The sequence below is a fragment of the Hippopotamus amphibius genome, chromosome 1 (assembly GCF_030028045.1).
Source record: "Hippopotamus amphibius kiboko isolate mHipAmp2 chromosome 1, mHipAmp2.hap2, whole genome shotgun sequence".
Lineage (NCBI taxonomy): Eukaryota > Metazoa > Chordata > Mammalia > Artiodactyla > Hippopotamidae > Hippopotamus > Hippopotamus amphibius.
Window position 1 is genome coordinate 54,177,819 of NC_080186.1, and position 14,011 is coordinate 54,191,829.

At 38.7% G+C, this 14,011-nt stretch overlaps 1 protein-coding gene across 1 annotated transcript in view; it reads right to left on the bottom strand.

Annotated features, from left to right (window-relative positions):
- The window catches only part of BTBD8 (BTB domain containing 8), an 82,096-nt gene that overhangs the window by 56,114 nt on the left and 11,971 nt on the right, over window positions 1-14,011 (bottom strand). Inside the window, exons 3-4 of the mRNA XM_057713088.1 lie at window positions 7,645-7,880; window positions 458-575 (exon numbers count right to left, since the gene is read on the bottom strand). Of these exons, the coding sequence (XP_057569071.1) occupies window positions 458-575; window positions 7,645-7,880 (354 nt within the window). The remainder of the gene's footprint in view (window positions 1-457; window positions 576-7,644; window positions 7,881-14,011) is intronic.

Sequence of the window (14,011 nt, forward strand, 5' to 3'; positions counted from 1 at the left end):
TCAATTCTGAATCAAAGACTGAGCCTGAATGAATTGAGAGAAAATACATGTCATTCATGTAGAAATAATAATTTTCAATACCATAATGCCTGTGAAATTAAAAACTGCACTTAATTACATTTTCTGTGACAGTGGCTTTCAAACCTATTTTAGGCAACAGTATATTTTCTTCTAATGAAATCTTAGGTTCATGCCCAATGCACAGCACAGATCCGCTCTAGCTGAGCATGTGTACATGTCTGGGTAGGGTCACCTTTGCACATGTGAGTGTGCAGACAGAAAATCCTGCCTAATGTCCAAACTCCTCCCCTGTCAGAGACCGCCTGAGGCACCACCATGGAATCCCTGCAGTCTATATGAATCGGAGCTTGAAAACCACTGTGCTAGAAAAAGACAGCTACCCTTTTACACTTTACTGTCACAACCAAGACACCAAATGAATCACATGCCTATTTACCTGTGAGCTTTAAAACTTTTTCCATCAACATAAATATCAATATCTGGGCAACAATGTTTCACGTAAAGCTTCAATAAATCTTCTCCTAATTCAGATGCAGGTTCCAAGTCATAAATATCTTTAAAAGAGAAAAACAAGACTAAAGAAATAGTTTCTTTAGCATCATATATATTCCAAAATTTTGTATCCTAATACTAGCAAAACATTTGTCTGCAGTTATCTTGATTAGCTACTGAAAGAGTAACAGAGACTGAAACATTTAAGTGGTAAATTCAAAGTAAAATGAAACTTTAAAATCATCTATTCTTTCTGCTCTGAAATATATATTTCTACTTATATTTAAATATAGATATGCATTTAAATATAGGTAATATTATTACAAATTTATACATCAAAATTGAAGCCATTTCATGAACATCTGACTTAGAAAGTTAGAAAATTTTCCAATTTTGATATTCTTTTTCATCACTTTTGTCTTGCTCCTGTTCATGGATTTTTGGCTAGGATGATCTGTGAACCAATAGAAATTCAACTAAAATCAATGGGATTTATAGGGCACTTACTATGAGTTTAGTACTGTACATAGTATGGAGAGGTATAAAAAATAAATACTTTAAGAACTATCTCTACTTCAAAAGATTCACAATTTAGGCAGTTGGAAATGAAATATAAAATACGTGTGTGTATATATATATAAAGAAAAATACTTTATATATATAAAGTAGTTTATATATATATAAAATATATATACATAAAGAAAAATACTAAATTGTATATTATAGCTTTGTCAGTTAAGAAATTTTTGTTAGTACACCTGATGAGGATGGGTCACCAGGAACAGATTCCCACTAACCAATTTACAAATTTATACATTTATAAACCAGAATGCCAACACCAGCTCTACTATCAAGAGAAATCCAGAATCCAGCCACTACTCAACAACTCCTCTGCTACCACTGTAAACACAGATAGGTTAGCGGGTCCTAGGAGAAAGAGAACCATGAATGGCTTTCTTGACATAAGAGAATTCATTCTGGCCTAAGCCACTTTGTGATCTAAGCCTGGCTGCAATGCTTGCCCTTGAACAGGTCTCAGTAATTAATGATCTTAAGGGAGAGGATGCAGAGACCAGGGAGGAGCAGCCAAGAAACAGTGGTGCAGCCTTGGGCCAGGGTCCACATTCTTACCTCAAGGGATACATGAAACATTATCTTTTGAGCTCCCTATAGAACTAAAACCCCCAATAAATGGAAGATGAAGCAATTCTCATTCCAGAGAGAAGGTTTGATAGCCTCAAGAACCAGAGAAGCTTCTCTGGAGACCACCGGAAGCCAGATGCAAGGAGTGCAGGCCCTACACACACCCTAATCTTATCAGCAACCTCACCCTTCAACCGTTGCTACAAAACTCTCTTTAAACCCTCCGAGGTTAGGACACAGAGTTTCTGAGGGGCAGGAGCCCACTGTGTTCCCCTCTGCCTGGCAGAGCAATAAAGCTATTCTTTTCTACTTCACCCAAAAGTCTGTCACCGAGATTTGATTTGGCACTGGTGCACAGAGGCCAAGGTTTCGGCATCACTATCCCAGTTCAAAACGATATGGTTCTCTCCATTTTTTTAGAGTAAAAGCCAAAGTCTTACAATGGCTTATCAAGCCCCAATGGCTTATCTGGCTCCTCACTACCTCTCTCATTGTCTGCTCTTTTGCTTATTTCCACACTGAACTCTCTCTCATTCCTCCAAATGGCAAGTGCCCATGTTAGGATATTCCTACTGCCATTTCTTCTGCCTTGAACACTCATCTCCCAGATATCCACTTGGTTAACTTCCTTACTATATTCAGATCTTTGTTTAAACATCACCTTTTAATCAAGGCTGACTCTGACCACACATCTAAAATTGTAACTCCCATCACTAGCACTCCCAATCTCCCTTCCTCTGTCCTATTTTTTTCTATAGCATGTCACCTTCTAACTTCTTTACTACGTCTATTGTCTATCTCCACCCCATGCCGTACCTTCTCTAATTGGAATCTAATTTCAAAAGGGCTGGAAATCCATTTTAGTCACTGAAGTATGCCTTAGACCTCGAAGAGTCCTGACATATAGATCCTTGATAAATATTTGTTGAATAAATTAATATATCATACACTACATAAAAAGATTTTTGAAGAAAAAACAAAATTCCAACCGGAATAAAGCAGGGGAAGGAGACAGGTCCTACCACTTCCAGATATTCCTATATAAGACTTAAAGCACATAAATTAGTGGGAGATGTTCAGGAGAAACAGTATTCACTTTGATGATTCAAATATCAGAGTATAATTTTTGACACAAAGGGAAAATCTAGAAACTTTTCAAAGGAAAAGCAAGTTAATTTGATAGATGATTACCTACCTCAACTCCCAATTATGTATTCAAATAGCCTCCTGAACTTGATATATCACCGTGTGGTATAATAAAAATACATATTTGGTCTTTCTCCCCCCATTCCTGGCACAGAGCTCCTAAAACTCTTGAAATTTCCTAAAATACAGGCGTTTCTTCCTTGAGTTTATGCTAATGAGGTGACTCAGGGTAGGGCCCCTACACAGCTTCAGGATGGGGGCTGGTCCCCAGAAAGGACAAATATGTGATTAGAGAGTGGGAACTTTCAGCACCCTCCCCACCCCCCACCTTTCCCACCAGGAAGGGAAAGGGGGCTATAGGCTGAATTATACAAATTCTTGAACAATAAGATTCAGGGAGCTGCTGGGCTGGTGAACACACGGGCTTGTTGGAAAGATGGTGCACCCTGAGAGGCCATGGACATTTGTTCTGCATACCGTCCTTCCCCACCCCACCCCATACCTCGCCCTATGCATCTTTTCCATTTGGCTGTTCTTAAATTATGTCTTTTATAGTAAACAGGAAAACATAAGTGAAATGTGTTCCTGAGTTCTGTGAGTCATTCTAGCAAATTATTGAACCTTGGAGGAGGGTGGCCATGAGAACTCCTGAATTTGTAGTCGCTGGGCACAAGTGTGGGTAGTGAAAAGGACTAGAATATGTCACCGCAAAATATGCCACTTTGGCATAAGGATTATTTTGAGCTAAAGGTATTTGAGAAGGAGCAGATGCAAGAAAATCCTTTACATTTACATCCCCCTAACTGCCTAAAAATAAAAGTACAAACTTTCCCTTTTGTAAAGGAAATTTCCATTTGTAAAGATACTTCCTTACTAGGAAGAAATTATTCTTATTACTTAACTCCTATGTGCATAACAAGACAACCCTTATTCACCATACATTTTCTCCCCTCACCTTCCCATAACTTGCCTCCACACCTAGTAGCCCAAAACTCCTTTCTTTCATTTAGCCTAAGATGATATATAAGCCTCAACCATCTCACCACCTTCGTGAATCTTTTTTGTGATCTCCTGGTACAAAAGTAAGTCATGAAAACCGGTCTTCCCCCCTCCTGTTAATCTGTCTTCTTTCAGTTTAATTCTTAGGCCAGTCACAGAACCTAAGAGAGTAGAAGGAACTCTTTTCTCCTCTACAGTAGCCTAGGCACCCCTTTAGCATCTGCAATGGGGGCAGTATTGTAGGACTAAGCCCTTAACCGGTGAGGTCTGTGCTAACTCTGGATAGTTAACTGTCAGAATGGAACTGCTGGATGCCCAGCTGGTGTTAGGAGAATTGGTTGGTGTGTGGGAAAAAAAACACACACATTTGGTGTCAGAAGTGGTATCCAGGGGAAAAAAAAAAAAAGAGCACAATCACAGAAACCCAAAACTGTTCCTCAACCTGAAGTCATCATTCCACTCCACCTTAAATTTGCTCTGTTCATACTCCTTAAGCCTGCAAAATAGTACCACCTAAACTTCTTAAAATAGCTTATGAGTAAGGTGACTATATCTCTTGTTTTCCCTGGGGAAGTCCAGTTAATGTCTCTTGCTCCAGAATAATTATCAACAGCAATAATAATTTTTCATCATTTCACTCTCTCAAAAGAATTCCAGTTTGGACTATAAAATATAAAGTCATCCTTCATATAAGGCTTTCATTATCTGGCTTTTGCTTATATATCCAGGTTCATCCCTTACTGTCACCGTTCCTGTCCCCTACTCTACCTTACACACACAACAAACAGTTTCTGGTTTTCCAAATTTGCTTTGTGCCTGGTTCTCTTTGGCTCCAGGCATGTTGTTTCCTTTGCCTGGAACACTCTCCCCTAAACTCTCTATGCCTGGTTAACTTCTGCTTTTTCTTCAGGATTCAATTCAGATATCACTCCCTCCATGTAGCTTTCTCTGAAGGCCTAAGTCTCGGTTACAAGTGCCCTATTTGTGTCTTTATCACACTTGATACGTAACCCACCTGACTATACCTCCTACTAAGCTGCCGGACAGGAATACTACCTGTTTTGTTCACTATCAAATCTGCAAAACTAGTGCAAGTTGATACTCAAATAATGTGATGATTAGAATGGCATTCCAGGAACAAATAGCAAGCATGACAGCACAGAAGTGACAAAATACAGTTCTTTAGGAGGAAATGCCAAGTAAGTCAGTAAGAGTAGAGCTCAGGTGGTATGAGGGGTTGTGAAGACAGGAGGCAGCAGAGTTCTAGGCAGGAGTCAGCTCCCAAAATCTCCCTATACCCCTTTAGGAGACAAATCAACAGACATGACCATGAATCGAATGAAGGGTAAAAGAGTAACAGAGTAGAAAGATGGTAATATAATTCACACTGATAGAGTATTTAAGAAAAGAGCAGGTTGGGAAAGGTGGGTGATTAGGTCACTTCGACACAGGTTAAATTTTGAGATATTTAAGGTATATTTAGACAGATATGTCTAGTCACTGGTTGGATATGAAGCTCAAAAAAATAAAAAATTTGAGACTACCAATTTTTTAAGGGGCAGAAAGAGGAAGTTCCAGTGAAGGAGACTGAGGAGTGGCCAAGAGGGAAAATCAAGAGAGCACAGTGTCAAAGGTGACAAAGGAAGTTTCAAGGAGGGGGCATTGACAGTATGCAAGACTGCAAAGGAGTTAATAAGATGTGGATAAACAAGTGTCTGTTAAACTGGTCAACAAGGGGGGTTTCCATGGAGTGATGGAGAAAGTAGATGAAGGCAAGGGGTTGAGGAGTAAATGAGCTCTTTTCACTTACACTCAAAACTTGTTTGGCCACTTTAATAGGCTGCTGTGGGGCCACGGCAGAGCTCTGGACTAGAGGCAGGAAAAATGGACATCAATTACCAGCTCTGCCAACTGCTCTGTGTGGCCTTGGGAAAGTCCTTTACACTCTCTGAGTCTTAGAGTCCTCATCTATAAAATCAGTCTGTAACCACTTACTTCTTAGGGCTGAGACTAAATGAGATAATTAAAAAAATATGAATAGATCTACCTCAAGCTTAGAATAGGCATATATGCATGTGTTCATTCACCATAATGAGATATGATGAACATATATAAAAGAAATCTAACTGAGCTTAAATCGGTTTGTTTTTATTGTTATTGCACTAAACATCAGTAATAAAATTCTTTAGTTAAGAATACATACATCCAATTCTACTATAACTCATGTTTTGAAAACATGAGTTTGATCCAATACAATTGATATATTAGGGAAAAATTTGAGTATAATGGGGGTTTTTCCTTTCCTTAGGTGCAAGTTAATTCATGAGAAACACTAGGTCAATGCAAAGAACTGCACCCAGCTAAACTGAGCCACATAAGAATACACAAAACATACAAAAACACCTAAAACATCTACCAGATACCTCAGTTCACCCACACCTACCCATTTCTGGTGTTACAAATTTCTATCTGATTTCAGATAACTGGGAGACCATTTTCTACAAATATTTTTGTGCTTTTGTATGGTCTTGCCTTTCTAAGCAGAGCACTGGCAATTTGGATAAAGGATGATTAAACAACAAACATGTCTTAGAAGTTAGAGATCATGTGACACTCCAGAAAGATTCAGAGACTACCCTCCCCTCAAAACCATTTCCTTACACTCCAGGGTACTGAAGCTCTGTTCTCCTCACCAGAGAAGATTTATTTACCTTCCAAAGTAAAGGTCTCTCTCTCTGCAGAGGAGGATGGGCAGATCTGTCTGCAGCCTATAAAAGTCTCATAATGTTGGTGTTCCCCTCCTATGTTGCAATTCCACTGCATGTGCAGGACAGGTAACATCACCTCACCACATAGCCTCATGGGGATTGAGGGTTGGGAACTGGTGTTGAGATGCTCTGTAAACAGTCTGTCCTCTGCTCTAGGGGTCTCGAGTTTCCTGTTAGAATATCTGCTATTTTTATTTCTATATCCTTAACATCTTCCTTCCACCAATTCACAATAATTCACAAGCTGCAACTCATCTGACACCCACTTCTACAAACTAGAGGTTTTTTTCAAAGTCAAATGCCATATTTATTGTAGTATTTATGCATTTCTGAACCATTTAACATGGGTAAAACTATGCTAACCATTTTTCTTAGGTTCCTATCTTTTAAAAATATATCACGACAGGACTTCCCTGGTGGCCCAGTGGCTAAGGCTCCTCGCTCCCAATGCAGACATCCCAGGTTAGATCCCTGGTCAGGGAACTAGATCCCACATGCTGCAACTAAGAGTTCACATGCCACAACTAAAGATCCTGCATGCTCAACAAAGAGCCCACATGCTGCAACTAAGACTCTGTGCAGCCAAAATAAACAAACAAACAAATAAATATTTTTAAAAAAAGTATCACAGCAAAAGTTTCAGTAATTTTGTGTCATGACAAAATGTATTGATGATTTTCATGTTGCATGATGTTTTCTAAGGAATGAATATATTGTGTTATAACAGAATTGATCCTATAGTCTGCTAAAGCTTTTACTGGTGTAGATTAGAATAAGGATGACAATATGGAGGCTTAAAAGGAGAACTGTGAATTATGTGTGTATCTATTAACAATAACCCCATCTCTAATTACTTGAGAAAACTGGGAGTTGACCATATTACTATTTCCACTTACTCACAAATTACTTATTTTCATTTATTTTTATTATATTGACTTTCATGTACCTTATTTCATTTACTTATAAAAAGTGATCAGTAGAGCTGATTTTTGAAGTATATTTTTCTCTAATTTTATCAGAATATAATTACTTTCATGCTATAAAATTTTTTTTAAATCTACAAAAAATACCTCACCAGTGGAAATTAAATTGTCTTCTTTGTTGTTGATATCTTCTGGAATTTCATGCTTCAGAAAGGAATGATCAGGTGATCTTTTACCTAAGGACTCTACAGATGACCTTCCATCATTGTCAGTACACTTTCCAACACTGAAGTCACATTTCTTTTGTGGTACTCCACTCTCCACTATCTTTTCCCTCAGAATTTCTTCTTCATAGTTTTTTATATTTCTGTTTGATGAGTATACAGTCCTAAAAGACAAAATGTGAAATATTAATAAAAATAATGGTGATTCTTAAAAGCTAGTTTCCCAATGTGCTACTTTCATAGATAACAGCTATATAGTTTTAAAACCTTTAAAACAAAACAAAACAAACAACTTTTTAACTAGAGAAAGGTCAATCCAAAATAGCAGAAAGTTTGCAACACAGTCTATAAAAAAATTTAATGTTAAAAAGGAATATGCAATGCCAACAAATTAGATAACCTAAATGAAATGGACAATTCCCAGGAAAGACACACACTACCAAACTTGAGTTAAGAAGAAACAGAGTAGCTAAATAACAAGTAAAGAGATTGAATTAATAATCAAAAACTTCCCACAAAGAAAAACCCAGGACCAGGTGGCTTCACTGGTGAACTCTACCAAATATTTACAGAAGAATTAGTGCCAATCCTTCACAAACTTTTCCAAAAAATATAGGACGGAACACTTCCCAACTCATTATATGAAGCCAGTATTATCCTGATACAGAAGCAAAGACATCACAAGAAGAGAAAACTACAGACCAATATTCTTTATTAATACAGAGAAAAAATCTTCAACAAAATAATAGCAAAGTGAATCCAGCAACATATAAAAAGAATTATACATCATGGCCAACTGGGCTTTATTTCAGGAATTCAAGGGTAGTTAAAACATACGAAAATCAATGTTATATACCATACACTATAGTCTGAATGTTTGTGTCCCCTAAAATCATATGTGGAAAGGTAATATCCAATGTGATGGTATTAGCAGGTGGGATCTTTGGGAGATGATTAGATGGAGCCCTCATGAATGGGATCAGTGCCCTTATTAAAAGAGGCTCCAAAGAGATCCCTCACCTTCTACCACGTGAGGGAACAGTGTGAAGTCAGCAGTCTGCAACCTAAACTAGGGCCTTCACCAGAATCCTACCATGCTGGCACTCTGATCTTGGATTGCCAGCATCCAAAACTATGAGAAATATATTTCTGTGGTTTATAAGCCACCCAGTCTGCAGTGTCTTGTTATAGCAGCCCAAGTGGACTAAGACACCATATCAAGAGGACAAAAACCACATGATCATCTTAATTGATGTAAAAAAAAGCATTTCACAAAATCCAACACCCTGTCATAATAAAACATTCAGCAAAGCTAGGAAGAGAGGGAAACATCCTCAACATGATAAAGGAATCTATGAAAAACTCACAGCTAACATCAGACAATGGTAAAAGACTGAAAGCTTTCTTCCTAAGATCAGCAAGGAAGTCTGTCTGCTCTTATCATGTCTGTTCAACATTTAACTGGAGATTCTAGCCAGGACAATTATGCAAGAAAAAGAAATAAGGCTGGATTGGAAAGGAATAAGTAAAGCTATCTTTATTTACAAATGGCAAACCTGTATATAGAAAATCCTTGGAAATCCACCCAAAAACCATTTGTTAAACAAGTTCTGCAAGGTTGCATAATATAAGATCAATATGCAAAAATCACTAGCAATGAACAATCTAAAATGAAATTAGAAAATAATTTCATTTACAATGGCAACTAGAAAATAAAATACTTAGGAATATTTCACAAAAGGTGCAACACTTGTACACTGAAAGCTACAAAACAATGCTGAAAGCAAATAAATGCAGACACATTTCAGGTGATGTACTATTGTTAAAATGGTAACTCTCTGAATAATCTATAGATTCAGTGCAACACCTATCAAAATTCAGCTAGCTTTATACAGAAATTGACAAGTCAACCCTCAAATTCAAATAGAAATGCCAGAACAGCCAAAACAATCTTCACACAGAACAAAGCTGGAGGATTCACACTTTCTGAATTCTAAGCTTCCTACAAAGCTACAGCCATCAATACTGTGTGGTACTGGCATGAGGACAGACACATAAATCAGTGGAATACAACTGAGTATCTAGAACATACATTTATGGGCAACTGATTTTCAACAGGGATATTGTGATATTGTGATTTATAACATGAACTATATATTTGGTCTTTGTCCACGATTCCCCGCACATAGCTTCTAAAACCCTTCTAATTTCCTACGTAAAAGCCATAGGACATCTTTTATTATAGTACTTAGTTTCGTTCCCAGGTCCTGAAATAGCTCCAGAAGGATAAAGGTGAAATGGATGCCTTTTGTTATTCATAGCATGTCCCTTTCAACCATACCAGAGTTTACATTAGTGAGGTAGGTGACTTTTATTTTTTTATTTATTAATTTTTTTTGGCCACACTGTGTGGCATGTGGGATCTTCCCCAACCAGGGATCAAAACAGCATCCCCTGTAATGGAAGCACAGAGCCTTAACCACTGGACCGCCAAGGAAGTCTGGTAGGTGACTTTTAGAAAGCCCCTAAGGATGAGGGCTGGTTGCCAGGAGAACCAACCAAATACTTTGGAACTTCCAGCTCTCCCCTCCACCACTGGAGAACAGAGAAGTTGAATTAATCACCAACGGCCAATGATTTAATCAATCATGCTCATGTAATGAAGCCTGCATGAAAACCCTAAAGGACGGATTTCAGTGAGCCTCTGGATTGGTGGATTGGTGCTAGTGGACTGGAGGTACTGAGAGAGTAGTGAACCCAGAGAGGGCTGGGAAGCTCCTTCCCACACCCCTTGCCCTATGTATCACTTCTATCTGGCTGTTCCTTTTTTCCTTTTATAATAAACCAGTAATATGGTAAGTAAAATGTTTTCCTGAGTCCTGTGAGCTGCTCCAGCAAATTAATTGAACCTGAGGAAGGAGTCACAGGAATCTACATTTACAGCCAGTTGGTCAGAAGCACAGGTAACAACTTGGGGCACAAGTGAGAATCTCCAGATGGATAGTGTCAGAATTCAGTTAAATCTGTAGGACACCTAGCTGGTATCTGTAGAACCTCAGAATTGTTTGGTGTAGGGAAAAATTCCTATAAGTTGGTGACCAGAAGTGTCAGAAGTAAAGTACTCAATGAGTAGAATATTAAGAGTAAAGGAGACACACAGGAGTGTGTTTTCCCTTTACAGGTATACAGACAATCCAATGGGAAAAGAAAAGTCTCTTCAAAAAAATGGTGCTGGGGCCTCTGGCCTTCTGAGATGGCCCACACTCTGTCTGTGGAGTGTGTTTCTCCCAGAGCCGCTCTTGCCTTTTGAAATGGATGGCATTCTGTCTATGGAATGCGTAACTCTCTAAGTAAATCCACTTCTTACCTACCCAAAAAACAAAAAATAATGATACTGGGACAACTGGATATCCAAATGTAAAAAAACAAAGTTGGGTCCTAGCTTCACACTATATACAAAAATTAACTCAGAATAGGTCAAAGTTCCAAATGTAAGAACTAAAAAAGTATACGTAGGTATAAATAATCGTGACCTTGGATTAGGCAATTGTTTCTTAGATATGACACTAAAAGCACAAGTTATAGGAGAAAAAATAAAATGGAAGTTATAGAGATTAAAAACTTTTGTGCTTTCAAGGACACCATCAAAAAGTTAAAAGACAACTCACAAAATGGGAGAAATGTTTGCAAATCATATATCTGATAAGAGACTTGGACCTAGAATATATAAAAAATTTCCACAACTCAATAATATAAAGACTAATAACACTATTTCAAAATGGGCAAAGAAAGTGAACAGGTAGTTCTCCAAAGAAGATATACAAAAAACCAATATGCACACAAAAAGATATGTGACATCATTGTCCATCAGAAGAATGCAAATCAAAACCACAATGAGGGGACTTCCCTGGTGGTGCAGTGGGTAAGACTCAGAGCTCCCAATGCAGGGGGCCTGGGTTCGATCCCTGGTCAGGGAACTAGATCCACATTCACACCGCAACTAAGAAGTCTGCATGCCACAACTAAGATCTAATGCAGCCAAAATAATTAATTAATTAATTAATTAATTTTGAAAAAACAACCACTCACACAATGAGTTACCACTTCATACCCACTAGGGTGGCTATAATCAAAAAGATAGATAATAACAGGTGTTGTCATGAACACAAAGAGGGACTTCCCTGGTGGTGCAGTAGTTAAGAATCCGCCTGCCAATGCAGCGGACATAGGTTTGATCCCTGGGCCGGGAAGATCCCACATGCCTCGGAGCAACTATGCCTGTGCACCACAACTACTGAGCCTGCGCTTTAGAGCGTGTGAGCCACAACTATTGAGTCTGCATGCCGCAACTACTGAATCCCTCACCTAGAGCCTATGCTCTGCCACAAGAGAAGCCACCACACTGAAAAGCCCGTGCACTGCAACAAAGAGTAACCACTGCTCGCCACAACTAGAGAAAGCCCGTGTGCAGCAATGAAGACCCAATGCAGTCAATAAATAAATAAATAATTTAAAAAAAAAAAGAACACAGAGAAACTGGAATCCTCATACATGCTGGTAAGAATGTAAAATGGTGTAGCCACTTTGGAAGAGTCTGGCAGTTCCTCAAAGGTTTACCATATTATCCAGCAATTCCACTCCTAGGTATATAACACAAGAGAATTGAAAACATATGTTCACACAAAAACTTGTCCATAAATGTTTGTAGTAGAATTATTTCTAACAGCCAAAAAGTCAGAACAACTGTAATGTCTATCAACTGATGAATGTATAAACAAAATTTATTTCCATATGTACAGAAAAGAGTTAACACAGCAGGTGGGGCTGCTATCTTTTGAAAGACTTGATTACAAGATTGGTCCATGGGTGGTATCTGGGAACATAATTTCAACAGTGTTCCTAGCATTCTCTAAATGACAAGGGTGGCTCAACTGTTGTTAGCTTGTGCATTGTTTATACAAATAATATGGTTTATGCTGAACACATGCTTTCCTTCTAGGAGTCTGGAATATGGGTACTAGTCAGGCAGGAGATGCCTACATGACCATCCCCCAGTAACAACCCTGGGCATCGAAACGGTAATGAAATTTCCTGGTTGGCAACATTACAGAATTGTTGTCATAACTCATTGCTAGGAAAATTAAACATGTCCTATGTGACTCCGCTGAGAAAGGACCCTTGGAAGCGTGTGTCTTGTTTCCCGTGGATTTCACCCCATGTGTTTTTTCCCTTTGTTTCCTTTGTAATAAATCAGAGGCTGGAGTATGACTATATGCTGAGTGGAGTCCTCCTAGTGAATCATCAAACCTGGGAATGGTCTTGGCAACCCTTGATCCATCATATGAAATATTCAGCCACAGAAAGGAATGAAGTATTGGTAAACAACACAACATGGATGAGCCTTGAAAACGTCACACTAAGTTTAAAAACCCACAGATAAAAGGCTATACACTACATAAATCCATTTACATGAAATGCCTACAACAGGCAAAACCATAAAGACAGAAAGTAGATTATTGGTTGCCAGCAAATGGGGGGAGGAGAGAGTGCGAAATGACTGCTAATGGATATGGCAATTGCAATGACCAAGAATTAAGTTATTTGAGAAACTGACAACAATTGCAAAACCATTGTCAGTTTCTTTGAGGAATGAAGAGGACTGACCCGGGGAGGCCTACAGATGACTGGCCAGGGGTATAGATTGGTAAGATGAGATTCAAAGATAGGGGGTTTAGGAAGAAGGGAAGGAGAATGGTCTAGAGGCAGTAATGAAGTTCACAAGTGTTTTAAAATCTAGCTGAGGGGAGTTCCCTGGTAGCTTATTGGTTAGGATTCTGGGTTTTTACTGCCATGCCCTGGATTCAATCCCTGGTTGGGGAACTAAATTCCCACACACAAAAAACAAAGAAACAAAAAAACAAACCCTGGGAATTTGGTTTTATTCATGTATGGTGAGGCCAAATGATTAGGAGATGATTACCATTGAAAAGATAGTTTATAACTTACAGTTTGGAAGAGGAGGGGGGCATACCATGCCAGGTAGGGCCACGTGGGGAAGCAACAGGGTTGATCTAGAGGCAAAAGGAGGGAGGGCAAAGCATGGGCAAAAGTGGTTTTTGTGGGAAGGAATGGGTGAGGCAAGGTAAACAGCTGAGCAACTTTAGGATTGAATAGTTTGAATAATCTGGGGGAGAGGGAGTTCTGGGCTATAAGAGTGGTATTTAGTTGTCTGGTACCTGACTCTGGGATGATTAGGGCAGAAAAGTATTGGCTTCTAGAGTGTAAGAACCAGACA